At 34.9% G+C, this 18064-nt stretch overlaps 2 protein-coding genes across 2 annotated transcripts; one reads left to right on the forward strand and one right to left on the reverse strand.

Moving 5' to 3' along the window:
- Positions 1-837: 837 nt before the first annotated feature.
- LOC136822415 (uncharacterized) lies at positions 838-5870 on the reverse strand. The gene is made up of 10 exons (XM_067078670.1): positions 5677-5870; positions 4257-4470; positions 3648-3888; positions 3355-3462; positions 3063-3137; positions 2777-2848; positions 2435-2485; positions 2080-2145; positions 1810-1930; positions 838-1513 (listed from the first exon to the last, which is right to left on the reverse strand). Exons 1-10 carry the CDS (start codon positions 5765-5767, stop codon positions 1281-1283), a joined length of 1272 nt encoding a protein of 423 aa, XP_066934771.1. The 5' UTR covers positions 5768-5870; the 3' UTR covers positions 838-1280.
- Positions 5871-6222: 352 nt separating this feature from the next.
- LOC136822408 (uncharacterized) lies at positions 6223-16740 on the forward strand. The gene is made up of 8 exons (XM_067078663.1): positions 6223-6775; positions 9838-10349; positions 10520-10690; positions 11208-11369; positions 11881-12237; positions 12507-12882; positions 12997-13126; positions 13541-16740. The coding sequence occupies exons 1-8, from the start codon at positions 6234-6236 to the stop codon at positions 14030-14032; spliced, it is 2742 nt and encodes a 913-aa protein (XP_066934764.1). The 5' UTR covers positions 6223-6233; the 3' UTR covers positions 14033-16740.
- Positions 16741-18064: the final 1324 nt, after the last annotated feature.

An 18064-nucleotide genomic window follows, 5' to 3' on the forward strand; every position in this document is an offset into this window, starting at 1 on the left:
AAATAAAGAAAATATAAATAACGTTAAGAAATTTACAAATATCGTTTTTTAAAAAGAAAAATATAAAATAAAGAAAATATAAATAACGTTAATAAATTTACAAATATCGTTTTTTAAAAAGAAAAATATAAAATAAAGAAAATATGAATAATAGTAGGGGGAATTTTGTTCCATTTTTTGGAATCGCTTGACTGTTTTGTTAGAAGCACTTGTTATACATTTTTGGAAAGCTAAGGGGTAGGGGAATCGAAATTATTATGTTTCCAATTTTTTGTCGGACAGTTTGGTGTGATTTTCGGACAAATATGACGGTCTCAGGCAAAAATCATAGGGTTAAAAATTAATGAAAATTTTAGCTCAAGAAAACAGAGACCTGTTGTATATTTTTGGAAAGCTCTCAAAAAATTAAGATTAGAGATATATTGCAAGTATAGGTGATTTCTGTACCTAACTCGAGATATTAACCCTTGAAAACTGTGTTTTTCAGCCAGAAACAGCTATTTTGCCCAGTTTTTGCGCTTTTTGAAGCTCAATATCTCGAGTTAGGTACTGAAATCACCTATACTTGCAATATATCTCTAATCCTAATTTTTTGAGAGCTTTCCAAAAATATACAACAGGTCTCCGTTTTCTCGAGCTAAAATTTTCATTAATTTTTAACCCTATGATTTTTGCCTGAGACCGTCTTATTTGTCCGAAAATCACACCAAAGTGTCCGAAAAAAAATTGGAAACATAGTAATTTCGATTCCCCTACCCCTTAGCTTTCCAAAAATGTATAACAAGTGCTTCTAACAAAACAGTCGAGCGATTTTACAAAATTCCCTCTACTATAACGTTAAGAAATTTACAAATATCGTTTTTTTTTAAAGAAAAATATAAAATAAAGAAAATATGAATAACGTTAAGAAATTTACAAATATCGTTTTTTTTAAAAGAAAAATACATAACAAAATAAAAAAGATAAAAATATCGTTAAGAAATTTTAAAGAAAAAAAATAAATAAAATATTAATAACGTTATGAAATACAACTATCGTTTAAAAACATTCACCTTGTACCTTACTAAAACTAATTTTCGCGGTCAAAAATTTTGTTTCTCAATTTAAAATGAAGCAGAATTTGAATTTGAATTATGTTTTAGTCAAATAACCCGAAACGAGTTCAAAACCTAGTATCGACAAGTTTCTTTTTTTTGACGGAAAAACGAGAAAAGAGTTCATTGAGGTAAGACGATATCTTCATAACCATTTCCGAGTGAGTATCAATTATTTAGTCAAACTTACTCGTAGACGGGTATGAAGATATCATCTACCGTTTCCACTGGTCTGTTCAAGATGGTCAATTTCTTTGCTCTCAACATTCCTTTGGCAAATTCCACACACTCGTCTGTAACCTTTTTCTCTCGGGCCGGGACGGGTATATCATATTTCTCGCATTTCTCCTTTATTTTGTCACGATTAAACTTTCCAAGGGTTAGACGAGCCAGAATCAAATGTTCATGTCTCGAAATATCTGTAGAAAACAAATTAAATGTCAAGTTGATCTTTGTTTTTCGTCTTCATTAATTTATTTTATTCTAGAAAATATTCCAGTCCTGAATTACGTTTTCAACGGGCACAAACGTGGTATCTAAATCAGATTCTATCAAAAGTTATATTTAGACACTTTATACCAAGATGGAAAGGAAAAAGAAGTCAATGAAAAGCTCAAACTTCAAACTCTTTCATCATCCCCATTTAGCTATCTTTCGAATGCGAAAGAGCTTCTAGTGTACTGTGATGGGTTAAAAACTATTTAAAAGAGCTCACCATCAAGCTTGAATTGCCTGACAACTTCATTTGCCGACGCATGCACGCGTGACACAGCCTGGGTATCTTGAGTTTCATGCTGAAGAGAGTACTCTGGCGAACTTGGTGAATAACAGGTACTCTAAAACAAGAAATACAATGAACATTTGACGAAAATTCAAATCAAGTAAATCAATTAACTAAATGTCATCAATAAACTAAATCGATTGATTAAATGTTAACCAAAAGCCAATTTTGTCCTAATTAACAATTAAGAAAGAAAGTTTGTACCTTGTTCGATGCCACACTAACATCCGAAAGGGACTTTGTTGGATCATCGTCAATCTCTTCTCTAACCTAAAAAAAGTTGGAATTTGTAAAAACAAGAAACTAGTAAAAATTGAGGCTTGCATTTAGTTTTATTCAATTAAACTGTCGAAAACCAGTCGACAAATAATCACCAGGTTTTTACTCAGTAAGTTTTTTGGCAAAAGATACACCCAATTGTTTCATAAGGTATACAAGGTCGAAAAAATTTTTTTTGGTGCTGTTGAAGAAAAAATTGTTTGGCAACTGAATATTTCAGACGAGCTCAAAAAAGCAAAACGTTTTCTCAAGGAAACAAGTAATTTTTGATATCATTTACCTCGGGGAACAACACTGGACTTGTCTGGGAAACTGATACGGTATCCAATATCTGAATGAAAGAAATGAGTTTATCAGGAAATAACTTGAAGTATTATAGAAAAATTGCAAATGGGAATTACTCACACAATAAAACATTTTTTAAACATGTTAAAATATTTTAGACAAATATGGGTAATTCTGGTACACTTGACTTAAGCTTTAGCAGTAAACAAAAATTCAGTGACATTACAGTACTTCACCCTAATTTCCCTACATTCTCATGGTTTCCTCCTCCCCTTTCTGCTGGGGGATTCGCTCTGGGGGGGGGGGGGGGGTGCAAAAGGAAAATCCTAATATTTACCTGATTTTGGCTTTCTGATTGAAATTTGTGTCGAATTGTTTTCACTATTTGTGGGTTGAAAATGGCCAATGTCTGATAAAATCAAAAATAATATTTTAACTGATCATCTTTAAGTTAAGTTGAAAAGTGTACTTCCATAATAAGATCTGTCAGCACTCCCTTATCAAATTGAGAGCCAAACCACAAAGCACTTTTGCAGCATATTCAAAATAAATAGTCATCACAGTCAAACTATTAATAATGATATGTATATATTCTTGACAAAGCCTATTCCTGCTTACTGTACCTTTTTTGGCTTTTTTGGAGTGAGCTTTCTTTGACTGCACTTTCTTTTGACAGGTGACACGTGTGGACTGCAGGTCTAAACAAAAGTTAACAGAACAAGTTTTTCAATTTCAAAATTGCATTCTTTTTATTTGACATCCCACTCCCAACCAACTTTTGAAAACAGAAATTATAATTACCACAATTATCTGTATTAGCCATTTTACCTTCTCAAAAAGCCCCTCCCTACAATTAGTAGATCAAGGGAGAGGATTTAGAAGATGAACAAAAAATTAACCAAACACTTCTATTACCTTTCGTTTATTTGCACAGGTAGCTTGAGGTAATTTATCTTTTTGATTTTCTCTCTCATCCTCATTCATATCCAACTGCCTGCGCACTTGTTCAGCTGCTACTTGATTCTATTAAGTTTAATAAAAAGAACATTGAATTCAATTTTAGGGATTTGGAATTTTATACTAATAAATGTTGTGAAATGGGAATTCATACTAAGGAAGTTTGAGAATTTGCTACGAAAGGGTTACAAGTGCTAATAAAAACTGACTCAAAAATATAATAATTGAAAAAGTTTCAAAAGATTCTTTACCTGTGATCCTGATTTTCTCATTTCTTTTATGTTTCTTCTTCTTTCATGAACAATGGTCAGGATGGAACTTCTGATCTTGTTCTTTCCCATGTGTTCAAGCATCCTCAAAGATGTTGTTGATTCACCATGCAACCAATCAACAAAAGCATCAAGTTCTTCTTTGTTTTCTTTATCTGCAAATGATGCTGGCAGTCTATCATCAGACCATTTTCGTTTGACCTCAGCACGTAGTTGCTTTTGCCTGGTGTGAGGAATAAAAATACATGTCCTAGAAAATTTGAATTAACTCCTAGCAAAATATTAGTTGGTTTTGTTAAAATGAAAAGTTGCCATTCTACAGCCACAAAATTTGACATAGATAAACTTACTCAATCTTTTGTTTAATGAAACTCTCTAGTTAGTGTGAACTTTAATATTTCCAAACTAATAGCAACTCATATTCCAAGTAAAAGGAGTTATATGAAAGCCTTGCAGAAACAATATCATGATTGAGTGGATGACATACCATGTCTGATTTTGTCAACTACTTCAGAGATGCAAATAAAAGGAGAAGCTATTGCTTGGCAAACTGCTGCCAAATCAAATACATTGTAAATAGGAGAGACTTACTGAAGGTTTTTCTGTCGTTTCAGAAGTCTATTTGTCATTGGTGTTGATGCCTTTATAGATTTTCTGGTGGGAGTGTCATTGTGATTTTTTGTTATTGGATAGACTGTCTGAAATTGTAGGACCTCCTTTATTGTAAACTCCATAGATGACAGCAGAAAGTATTGGTCTGGCGTTCTGATTAGCGTTCCAAATAGCTTTCCATCCAATTCGTGACCTGGTAACGAAATATATACATTTTTTTATAAGCATACTCAGACTCTCCCACTTGATAAATGATATCAATTGATTCTGGTAATCGATTGACAATCAATAATCAAGTGAGAGGCTTGATTGCCTACCAAATTGATTGATTATTCAATTGACTCTAAGATGATTGATTGATCACAATTTATAGCTAAGCGATGAAAAGACTAACAGTGATCAATCGATACTTAAGATATTAGAATAGTCTTGATTACCTATCCATTATGTTTATCTCTATCAATATCCAGTCATTTATTGCAAAAAGATTAAACTAATTATATACATATCAAGTGGGATAGTCTAGTACCATAAGTTGGTCTTATGTCAACATTCCTCTTCTAATTCCAACACTCAGTTTTAGAGATAGAAATAATAGTAAAGTCAGAATCACTAATAGACAAAAAATTTTTTCCTCTCTGGTCTCTAAGTAAGGCAGCAATCACAAATATCTTGTTTCATGTCATCCGACCGATTCTCGAAAATTGAGTTGGTAAATTCGTCTAACTTTTTCTGTCAATGATGTTTCCTTTGTTCAAAAATTTATTATTACCAATTTTTTGCGAGCGATTTTCTAGCGCATTCGCAGCATTTTGACTTTATTTATTATTACATGCGTTATTTTGGGTCTGAGGTCACAGTGTTCAAAGGTCATAATTTGAAATCACCCATAACACGCGGTTGGCTGGCTGGCAGTTTCCCTTGAGAATACACTCCAAAAATGGATGATGGAGGTAAGAAAACGCAAAAATTTTTACGACCGACTAACTCACTTTTTAGACCCACACCGCGGTGACATTAAATGAAGATATTTTTGATTGCCCCCTAATGAAATATAGTTTCCATGAGCAATTCCGACTTTTCTACTATTCCTATTTCCAAAGAAGTGGTGTCAGGATTAGAAGAGAGATAGATGTCGACATCAGAAGACCAAGTTACGGTATTATCTATGATTCAACAAAGTAATGACTAGCCTCTACCTGGCTTAGATACAATCTGTGAGAAGCCTGCAGAGTTTGAATAATAAGAGGTGGTTGAAAGAATGAGCCAAAAAAAATTTAGGGACCTTCTGGACAACCACATAATTTTCAGAGGAAAAGAACTTCTTAAGCACTTCAACAATTCATCAAAATAAAAGAGAACAAAAAGATTTTTCAGGTTAAAAATTATCACGACATACTTATAATTTTATCAGCAAGATCAGCTGGAAATGTTCTTCGTAGGAAGGTTGCCAGTTCGTCTTTAGTAAAGTCTTCCAATCCAGGTTCCATTTTAAATATCTTTATATCGAAAATTATTTTCTATGTATGACTGTTCTTGATCTAGTGCGCGTTGTAAAAGAATTATGCACGTGCTTCGCAACCGTAAGAAAACAATCTCAAAAACTGGGTAAGCATGGACACACGGATATGTCATTTTATCCGAGGGAATTCATCTCGATTTTATAATGTCCGTCTGACCAGGAAATATGTCGGCTAAAGCGCATGCACGAATTTAATAATCTCCAGACTTTAAATTTACTAAAATGTTTTGTATTATTTGAAGACATACTTGTTTTTATGGAAAAAATAAATGTTATAAACAATTCAAAATATTTATTTTTGAGATTTTAGAGCCATAATAAAAAATAAATGATAACAATGATAAAGATTATACTGGTCAGTAAATTGTTTCTTTTACATTTTGTAAACACACACTAAAAGCGCGCTTTTTTTAATTTTTGACAACCAGAAACAGATGAAAATCGAAAAAAAAAAGAATCAACCAAAAGTTTCACGTTTCAAGTTTATTTTCGTTTTACGAGCATACCACAGTCAGTACACTATGAATTGGAATAGACTTCAAATTGCTAAATGTTATTGTGCTGAATCGGATAAAGCACATGTACACTGTCCTTGTTCAATATGCAGAAACAAAGCTGTCAATCCTGCTACTGAAATAAGACATCATAAAGAATTTGAGGAACTGTTCGGGGAAAGCAATAGAAATGAATTACAACAAGTACAAGAGAGTGAGGCAAGCATGCAATCTGTCCCTGGTCACTGTAGCAGCAATGTTAGCAATAGTATCAACCAGTCAGGAAATTTTATTGATGAACAACAAGATCAAGATGTTACTGAAAGTTCAGATAGTCTGCTGAGGAGGGGAGAACATGATGATGATGATACTGATGATGACAGTGACAATGTTGCTGATACTACTGATCAATCACACGATGAGAGTGCTGAGGAGAATAGAGATGGGAATATCAACGGAATTGCGGAACAAAATGCTAACAGGTAAAATTTAATTTTTCACGGGTTATTGTGCTTTTTCTGTTTTCCATATTTACTTTACCTTCTTGTGCCGTCGCCACACCCACAGTGTATAAAAAGTTTAAATGAATCAGACCTGATCAATCAAACTTTTTGAACAAATCAAACAATTGAAGTTCAATCAAAAATGTAATCAATTGGGCCATTCCAGTTTTTATTCTTTACCCCCCAATGGACGACATGGAATTTCCGTAGCAAATTGCTTTCAAGAAAGTCCGGAATTTCCGTAACAAATTTACAAAATACCTATCAAAACCGTGGAATTCCGTTACTGTAACCTAAAAAAATCATGGAATTCCAATACTTTAATGCAAAATTAAGTAAAATTCATGGAATTCCGATACTTCTCTATAAAGTTTGCCTGGAATTCCGTGCCAAAATTTATTTCAAAAATTGATGTCATCCATTAGGGGGTAATTTTTTTTTTCTGGAATGGCCCATTATATCAAACTCTCATACAGTTAGCCACACTAGCGTCCCGCCAAAATACGTATCAAAGATTAATGCTGCGAAAGTGCTATATCGTTTACTTGACTCTCAAGCAAAAAAATGCACCGCAAAACTTCTAAAAAGGGATTCATGAAAAGATAACCCGGCGCTTTTTAATGAAATTAACATTTTCAAAAACCTTGAGAAATTGCCTAAAATTTGAGCCATAGATGAAAAAATTTGAGCCAAGCCAACCTTGAAAACTAATTTGAAGATCAACTTACCAAGAAAAAGATCTACGGGGGAGGCGGAACCCACCTAGATCCGCGCACTACCGGATAGGCTATCTCCCGGAAATTTTGCCGGACCTCAAACAATGACCCATTTACATGTGCGTAATTGTTTTTACTTTAGCGTATAAACAAGGCCTTAAAAATCGAAGGGCTGTCTCGGGAATTGAATGACAAATTTTGGTTGGTTGAATTCTATCCCTGATATAGTCTTGTCCGCAGTTTGTACAATATAAATAGCCGTCAGGCCAAAAAAAAAAGTAGTTTCGTTTCCGGAAATGCGGGTGACGAAAAAAATCTCACCCGGGCGGCCGGAAAATTTTTTTTTTTTTCAATTTTCCTAGAAAAACTCTAATTGACGTGTACGAAAAAATAATCCAGGTTCGATGTCTCTTTACTTGAAAAAACGAAATTTTAAGAAGAAGCTGTACTCTAAGGTAATTCTATTCACAACTATTGGACAACTCGTTAAATGGATCGTAAAATCGTAAAATGGAAAATAAACTCCTTATAAATCTTTGAATAAAATCGTTAAATGGATCGTAAAATCGTAAAATGGAAAAGTTTTTTTCTATTTGCGGCCGGGTGAGATATATTTTTTTCCAAAAAAAAGTTCACCCGGCCGATTTCCGGAAACAAGACTACTTTTTTTTTGGCCTCAGAAACATTATTCTGGCATGAATACGTGGCTCAGTGGATTGGGCATTTGATTTCCAAACGACAGAACTTTGCATTTCCCCTTCAATTTTATTCCCCACCATATTTTAAAATTTTTCGGTTCCCCTCCCTTTTTAGCTTTTGCGCCCAGTTATTTAACGATTTTGCAGTTCCCCCATATGGTTATAAACATGAAAATACCTTAAATCGAGTTGTAAAGTTTTGGAAAGCTTGAAAATATAGCCTTGAAACTGCTTGAAAATAAAGTTTTATTGAAAAGTTGGTTTGGTTCAAGTAAGAATTGCTGATTTTATTGCTTAAATAGGTTTTTTACAAGATTACCTTGAGATCAGTAAAGCTCCCTGATCAAAATTTCCAATATTTATGGTTTCCCCCCTCTTTATTTCCCCCCCATAACTAAAAAATGGGGTGCCAAAATCAGATTGAATCAGACGCCCCCCTTTATAGAGGGGGGAGGGAGGATACTATGATACCTTTGACTTTATCGAATATTTCCTGTAGCAGCGCGTCAGAATCTGAAACAAAGTTTATCTCACCCAATAAACGTGTGATTCACAGGCGAAAACCCTTTTCGTTTTCTCCAACAAATCAGAATGCATGTTATGAATTATTTGAGGAAACCCAGGCGAATGCTCACAAAATAGTGGGAAAATTTAATGGGGGTCAATCTTATAGCTGGCGCTTTTTAGTGCTTTAGTAAAGCAAAGTCAAAGTCGGGAGATCAAGGGAACAGCTCTATGAGAAATTATGGAAAGAGAAATGCACTCCAACCCTGACCCTAACCGATATAAAGAATTTTCACCCGCACGGATTGAATAACAAAAAATCTTCTTTCACCCGTATGAAGGAGTCAGCACCGTAATGAACAGGAGTTTTATAGACCTTTGGCTTATCATGATACCATTTTGACTTCATAGATTTTGAGTGTAGAAATTTAAACTTTTTGGCTGGTTTTGTATCTGTTCCAAAGTTTCAGATTATAATAAAGTCAAAGGTTTTGTTTTTCTTGAATTGATCTCTCTCTATTATAATAGTACTTTGAAGGAAAGTCCTAAGTTTGCAAAAGCTGCAATATTCTGTCTATATGAGAAAAATTATTATTTCTTTTCAGAAACGAATTAGTGATTCCAAACTTGTTGCGAACACTTATGTTGGCATCTGATATGAATGCATCTGTTAAAATGACAGAAGAGCTCCCGGGGGGGGTACTAGGGCAAGATGGGTTACGGGGATGCTCCGCTGGTCAGGGTACCTTTTCTAACCTCCACGAGTCCCAGGTAGGGTCGCAAAAACACCAAAATGGAAAAATCAGTCCCTCGTAGGGTGCCTTTTTTTGGAAAATTTAGGGAAAAAATGGAAAATTTGAGAAAATTTTGGAATTTCAGTCCCATTCAGGGTCACTTTTTTCGCAAATTTCGAGTCCCACGTAGGGTCCATTTTTCGAACCTCAGCGGAGCACCCCCGTCGGTCGACAAGGGTAGTACCCCCCCCCCCCGGGGAAGAGCTAATGCAATTTGTTGGAGACCTGATCAGTAATTTCTCAAATATAGATAACTGGCCATCAAGCCACACAACCGCCATCTCATTGTTGAAAGGTGAAGGTCTTTACTTCAATCCTTTTCACCATAGAATATGTTACAGCAAGGAAAATCATCCAATACATATCTACGTTGTTGGTGCAGAAGGAACATGTCCAGAATGTGACACTTTGCCAACGGTCAATAGATATTATTTGCCAATAAAGGACAAAATGAAAAGATGGTTTTTGTCCAATGATACCACACACAAAATGCTTGGTCACTGGCAAAACAAGGATGCATGGCTTGGAAAAGATGGTGTGACGTATCCCATAGATGAAATTTGGGATGGTTATCGTTTTAAACAATTACAATGGTTCTGGGATCCTAATTCCAGATGGCCTTTACCACACATGTGCTCAAATTGTCAGAACTTTATCAATCTAATGGATATTGGGATTCAAAGTGACGATGAAACTGAGGTCAATGTAGATTGCTACCACTGTGATCACAGGCAAACAATCCAACCGAAATTTGCATCTGGCGATCCAAGGAATCTAGGATTTATCGGTCACTGGGATGGATGGAGCCCAAATTTTGGAAGGGGTACTTCGCGTTCTACTGGTGAGTGTATTTTCACCTAATTAGCAAGTATTATTGATTCTAATTTATTTTATTGAGAACAAAAAAGTGCTTTTGAAAGGCATTCAGCTAGTATCACTACTTAATTGGCAGTTGGCCAACATGCGATTTGTGCTATTATAGCAAAAGCCACATTATTCTTCGTCCCTTAGGCTCAATCGAGATTTCAGTTGCCAACATGGAAAAACGTTATCGGTGTCAAAATGAGTATGTTTACACCTCAACTTTTGTTCCGGAACATTCTATGCCAAACAAAGAACCAAATGCATTGGATCCATTTCTGGAACCTTTAGTTGATGAGTTAGTGGAATTATTCAATGAAGGTATGAAGTTGAGAAAAAGTTCACAGGGTGTTGAAAGCCATTTGAGAGTGGGTATTGTCCAAATGCTTTGGGTTTTCTATAAATATTTTAAGTATCCTTGTTGAAAAAATAACAAGGTAAATTGTAAATTTTTTGCCTGCGATTTCATTCTTTTATCTTTTTCATCATAACTTTGTAAAACGTTTGCCTGCCGCATTGCTTTTCTCACTCTTAATCATGTTATGTGTTCCAAACTTTATTTGTAAGGAATTAAATTGGTGTCAAACTTTTGTCAAGACAATAAATCTGGTGGGGGTCCTTCATTTTGTAATTTGGTGCAACTTTTGGAGTTTTCCTACTTAAGAGGGTTGTTTACCTGAAAGCACAAAAATAAGGCCACCATGCCTCCTCCAAAATAAACTTATCTCTTGATATGTCCTTGAGGGTAAAATATTATCTATATTTACAGACAGCCAAGAGGAAATTGAGTAGCTCTAGAGCTGTTATATCTATACTGATGTCTTTTTCCTTTGTTTAGGTGTAGAAGTTCAATACCCCATCGATGTTGGTGATTTGAAGGCTGGAAAAGCAAAAATCAGGTGTATGCTCATCTGCTGGATAGGTGATTATCCGGCTCAATGTCAAATTGGAAAGTTCTCGTGTAAAGGCACTTACGGTTGCCGTGTTGACAAATGTAAAGGTAATCTCTAAGCTATTTTACTGTATTGGTTTGACCTTTCAAAATATAAACTCCTACATTTTTTTTATAAGCAACCCAGTTTCTAAGGGTCCAGCCCTGCATGTTGCTGTTTGTAGGGTTATGATGTTTCTAGGCTTTGGGATTAGCTGATTTGCTTTTCCTTGTATAAAAAGTTAATGAGAGTACAACTTTTTAGAGCCAATTCAAAAAAAGTAACAGGCATACACAGATACATCGCCCTTCCATTCATTGTGAATGTTCCTAGGCTACCTGCTACAAATTGAAGTTTCTGGTGTCAGGTTGTTTTGATGAAGCCATCCTAGTTTTTGATTTGGATCTTTCTCTCTTGATCTTTCTCTGGTATTTTAATTAAGGTTTCAGAATTACTCTTGATTATTAGTCATTAGGTAGTACTTTTATCTGCTTTTATAAGATAAATTTTTGGGAGAACAAATTTTCATTCCTCCAAAATGAAAGCTTAAAATTGTTATTGTTTATATTTCTTGCTCAGGAGAATCAGTAAATGATGGTTCAACCAAATATTACATCAACAATCGCCATTACTTCACGAATCGCTGGGAGAAAAGGAATTATGAAATTGAAATCAATACCATGGAAGAGATAGAACAACAACCTTCCGTTTATGCAAAACTTCGTCGTGCCAAAGAGACAGGCTATACCGGGCTGAGCGTTTTGACAAGGTTGAATTGCTTATATGGGTTCAATGTCTTACAAGATCTTGTCCACGATGTAATGCATCTCGTGGCCCTAAATCTATGCAGAAAGTTGTACAAACGTATTTTTCAAAATGAGTCCTTTGACCTAGGTCATTTCCAATCAAAGTTGCAAGAATTTCCTTTCACTTCGGGTAAGTTTACTTTTGGACTGTAATAAGATCGTATATATTATTTTCCGTTAAATTTACAGAAAGACCTTTAAGAAGAAATTTTGGCGAATGATTGCGCTATTTTCCAATTTAACACGAATAGGCAGAGTTCATTTTGGTGAGCCAAAAAAAATTTCAAAATTAAAACTACTTCTCTTAAATAGGAGCTAATGGACTCCCACTCATTAACCTTCTAAGTTCTTTCAAGATATCATAACAATATCTATCGATCACTTTTTTTTTCATTATAGAAATGCTGGACGGACACTGCCCAAAAAATCCAATTAAACATTCATCCTGGACTGCAGAAGAGTGGAAAACATTTTCTTATCCTGTGGCAGAACTCGTCCTTGCTGATTCGAATTTAGATGCCGTAGAATACCATTTGGTGTGGCTGACTGCGCGTATCGTTGAATTGCTGTTCCATCACAGAGCAGGGCTCAAAAGACATGAGGTCGAAACCCTGAACAAGATATGTTGGCGGAGGTTAATCTTTCTTGAAGAAGAGATCGGAAAAGAACAGTGCGTTATCACAGCACATAATTCGCTTCACATTGGGGAAAACCTGGAACGCTTTGGTCATTGCGACAATACATGGTGTTGGGGTCCTGAGCGAGTTGTGAAGCGGTAAGTGATCCCGTTCTAAAGATAAGCATTTCTATCCAAGATGTTTTTGGCAATATCTGTTTTATACTGTTAGCGTTTAAAAGCTATTAAAAATTTCAAAAATTACTTCCTCAGGTACAAAGATATTCCAACAAATTTTAAAAATATCGAGGCATCGTATGCTAAGCAAGAAATAAAGCGTGAGATACTGGCTATAGAAAAGAAAAACCGACGCATCACTCACAAAACCGATCGAGTCAACGAGGTAAGTTCAGTTCGTCCTTTACTCGAACCAGAGAGATATAATAAAAACTAGTTGTGTAAATTGTTGTATCCGGGATGGTAAAATTGTAGACTCTCGTGAAAAGCTCTTCAAAGTACATACTTACTTTAATGGATAAACTTTTGCGGGAATTAAATTTCGCGGATTTCCCAATGGAAATTTGGATGGGACCTCTTCCGCGAAATATTTCAAAACAAAACTCAAAATATGTCAGATAGATACTATTTGAATGGTTATGCATCAAAGAAGCGTTAATAATGTGTATTTCAACAACATGATTTGGCAGTAAAAGCCACAAAATCGTGGAAATATTGCCACCAAATAGTGCCTTTCGCGAAATCTAATCCCCGCGAAAGTTTGTCCTATTAAAAGTAAAACTATCATCATATTTTACAGATTGTATCCAGTTTGGAAGGTGCCAAAATGTTATGCTGTAATGGAGATAACAATCCAGTGGTGGTTTTCATTGGCTCAACTTCAGTAACCAACGTCAAAATAGTCGATCAAGCTCTCCAGGAAACATTAGATTTTCTCGATATTGGAGTTTTCGCAGTATATCAATGGTTCAGGTCCTGTTACCTAAGTACACAACAATCTCACCTCAAAATTGGCTGTTTCATCATGTTTCGGGATGGTATCATTGGAAAGATAAAGGAATTCATTTTTGTTAAAAACGAACACGCTTCGGTAAAGCTGATCAGAGTTGAAAAATTCGAGTTTGATGATTTAAGAGTGCGAGAGATCAAAACCGTCCAGCCGACCGGACAGGAAGATATTAAATTAGCAAATGATGTTCTTCGGAAAGTAATTGTTTATACATTGAATGCTTACATGTTGTTTTCAGACTTTGATAGACCCAGTTTCGAATTTAACTATGAAGTTTTATAAGTTTTTTATATACTTATATTTATAAGAACATCTATGTCATCAACTGTCATCGTTTAATCTTTTTGTTTCGTGATAAGTTGTGGATGGTTTTAGTCATTGTTTTAAAATTTTGGATAGCCGTAATATCCCTCTTTATCGTAGAGATTTTGGCTAAAATTCAATGATCGATATTGAGTCACTTGAACTATGACTTTAGTCGGCCTTAGTCATATTAATTTGTTCTTGTGATTATGGATATTACGACTATCAATTACAGTCGATGTTTGTACTTATAATTTATTGTTAATTTCGAGGGAATTTTCATAATAGCTGAAGGCTACTTTTGGTCAGCACCTCTTAAACCGAGTTTAATTAAATTAGGATTTGTTAGCCAAGTATACTTGAAAACTGACGGGTAAACGCTTGGACGTGACGAAAAACAAGACACGTGTGAGGTGGGGGTTGGCCGTACTTTTCCTTCACAGCAAGTCACTAAGCAAGTTTTAAACTTCACTTGCCCTCGGTTGGTTAAATATTTACGGTCAACCTTCATGGAGCAGGTTGAAATTCAGCTGGGCTCCGTGTTCGTTGATGGCTGTCTTTACGGTTCCCGACGGAATACCTTCCGCCAGATCCTAATGTTGTTCATTATTCTTTGGAGTAATGACGTAATGCTTCGGTGTCAAAAAACACATTTCAATACAGGTTAACTGTATTTACCATATCAAAAACAATCTTATTTCAAAGTCTGACCCCAAATCATAATTGTACTGAAACCATTTCACTCTTTCTTAATTAATAGACCAGTGAGGGTTTGAACGATCGAGACGTCTAGTTTTGCTTTTTCTAGATCATAACTGGATGAGAACTACTGTTCAAAAAAATCTTTTTATCGCTTACAACTTAGCGGTCGATTCAAAACTGGGTGTTGTCTTACATCGCTACAGCCGGCCTTCCTACTCAAGACATGCATGCATAGACTCGCGACTAGCTCAGCGATGACAGTCTACGTTTAGGTACATATTTGTAAAATAGGGTTAAATATTGTGTATAAGTATATCTTTTGTGACATAGTTTATCCTTTTTATTAATAATGTTAGTATATGTCATGCGATTTCTAATTTTTAAAATGCAAACGTCTGTTTGAATAGCCCTTTTTTTAAATGACGTCACGGACATCATTTGCCTCGTTTTGAAATTATTGCCATGGTGATTAACTCCCAGCGGATTTTATTAAAACCACTTCCTATTCATAAAAGAATCATTTCATGTCTCGAGGACAAAATCACCATGGTACTTGTTTGAATACGAGGCAAGTGATTTTCGTGGCATAATTTATGAAAAGTTCTATTAGAATGGTTTTTTTCTCGGAGTTTCATTATGTTTTGTGGATGGTTTTAACATTTTTTGTGTATCAAAATTTTGGATAGCCGTAATATCCCTCTTTATCGTAGAGATTTTGGCTAAAATTCAATGATCGATATTGAGTCACTTGAACTATGACTTTAGTCGGCCTTAGTCATATTAATTTGTTCTTGTGATTATGGATATTACGACTATCAATTACAGTCGATGTACTTATAATTTATTGTTAATTTCGAGGGAATTTTCATAATAGCTGAAGGCTACTTTTGGTCAGCACCTCTTAAACCGAGTTTAATTAAATTAGGATTTGTTAGCCAAGTATACTTGAAAACTGACGGGTAAACGCTTGGACGTGACGAAAAACAAGACACGTGTGAGGTGGGGGTTGGCCGTACTTTTCCTTCACAGCAAGTCACTAAGCAAGTTTTTAACTTCACTTGCCCTCGGTTGGTTAAATATTTACGGTCAACCTTCATGGAGCAGGTTGAAATTCAGCTGGGCTCCGTGTTCGTTGATGGCTGTCTTTACGGTTCCCGACGGAATACCTTCCGCCAGATCCTAATGCTGTTCATTATTCTTTGGAGTAATGACGTAATGCTTCGGTGTCAAAAAACACATTTCAATACAGGTTAACTGTATTTACCATATCAAAAAGCAATGTTATTTCATAGTCTGACTCCAAATCAAAACTGCACTTAAACCATTTCACGCCATTCGATTTGCTTAGTATATTAATGAAGTTCGAGTGCCATCGAAAAAGCTAAATTCGTCCGTGCTTGAATGAATGATTTTGTCTATTGAATCATATCACGATTGGTCTTATTTATTTTTTATTAATTTATAAATCATCTAAGGCGAGGTTAAATTGATTAGTTCTTTTCCAGGTAACGCTACAAAATAGAACATAAGAAGATAACTTCGTGCCTGAATAATGGTTCTGCTTCTGTCTGGTTTTACATCGCGATTTTTAATATCCCAACCTATTAACATAGTTTATGCAAACTTTGTGAAATTCAAGATTACAAGCCTATTTTTTAGCCCTGTGAAACCTAGTACATATGTGTTAACCGATTTTTAAGTGCCAAAAACGACGTTTCACAACCTTGTGATCTGCTTATTTGTTCATATGTGAAATGCAAGTTCACCAGCCTATTTTTCAGCCTTGCGAAAACCAATTTTTTAGATTGAAAGGACTTAATTCATAAGCTTATTTCTTCATTTTTTATCATTTTTCTTCATTGTACATATGTATATTTTTTCATTGTAAAAGTCATTATAAGTTCGTAAAACATTTGGGATTAACAAACTCCCAAATTAGACGATAGGAGAGATACGGAAACGAGTTTTTCCGAATTTGGTATCAATTAGTGAATTTGTGCTAGTTTGTATTGTTATTCTCAACATCCCAATCTATGGTAACCACAATTAACTCAACCTTGTGAAATGGAATTTAACAAGCTTACTTTTGAAACTTGTGAAAACAATTTTTACATTGCAAATACTAAATTCACAAATTTGCCTTAGCAAAGAATAAAACATACCCAGGATTTGCAAAATCCCAAATCAGACCAAAGAAAATGTTTTTGGGGTCGGAAATTGACTTTACCAAACTTGGTATCAGAATGGTTATTACCAATACTATTTTACATTGTGATTGTCAATATCCCAAGTTATGATATATACAATTAACAAACTTGTGAAATTGAATTTTACAACCTATTTTTCTTAAGCTTGTGAAAATTAATTTTGTCATTGTGAAAATCAAATTTACGATGACCTTGTGAAAAGAAAGTCTCAATGTGAAATAATAAAACCCAATGTTCACAATATCCCAAACTTTATTTCACAAACTAATTTTTGAAAATCCGATTTTTAAGGGCCGGAAACGACGTTTCACAAACTTGTGATCTGCTAATTTTTTCCTGTGTCTGCGGCCGGGAAATAAAATTATTATTTTTCATCCGGCTGTTTTCCGGAAACACTACATTTTTATATTTTCGCCTCAATCGAAAGTTTTTTTAAGCAATTTCCTGGCATGATGACTTTTTTTCTTTTTGATTTTTTTGGAAATTATGAATGCCAATTATGCATCCAAAGGGCTTTTGATGTGTTCAACAACACTCTACTCGGCGGGTGCGACGCCGGGTGACGGCTAGTGTATGTATCTAAGGGCCTTGTTTTGTAATGAGGATATTCTGTTGATATAATCACGTTTGATGAAGCCAAGTGTCTGCATGCAATAGTTTAGATGAGATTCAAAGAGTGCATAATATAAATTCAGAAGAGTTTTATAGCTAAGAAAATATCTCATTTTACTCAAGATACCGACTGCTTTTGATAATTGTTTACATAATTCATTCATTTGGTCATCCCAAAGAAGGTAATCATCAATGATAATCCCAAGATACTTAACTTTTCTTGATAATTTTAGTTTCTGCCCGCTTAATCTGAAATTGAGACTTTTGTTTATTTGTTTGCCCTTTCTTCGAAAGATAATAATCTCAGTTTTCTTCGTGTTGAGGCTGATTTCGTTTGCTCTGAGCCATTTAGAGACTTCAGCAAGGTCTTGATTGACCATACAGTTAAGTTTTTTTAATGATTTATTCCGGCAAAGAAGCCCTGTTTCGTCAGCAAAATGAAAAGTTTTTGATTTCGTGATTGCCTTGTTCAGATCATTAATATAAATAA

This window comes from Clytia hemisphaerica, unplaced genomic scaffold (assembly GCF_902728285.1).
Source record: "Clytia hemisphaerica strain Z4C2 unplaced genomic scaffold, Clytia hemisphaerica genome assembly, whole genome shotgun sequence".
NCBI lineage: Eukaryota > Metazoa > Cnidaria > Hydrozoa > Leptothecata > Clytiidae > Clytia > Clytia hemisphaerica.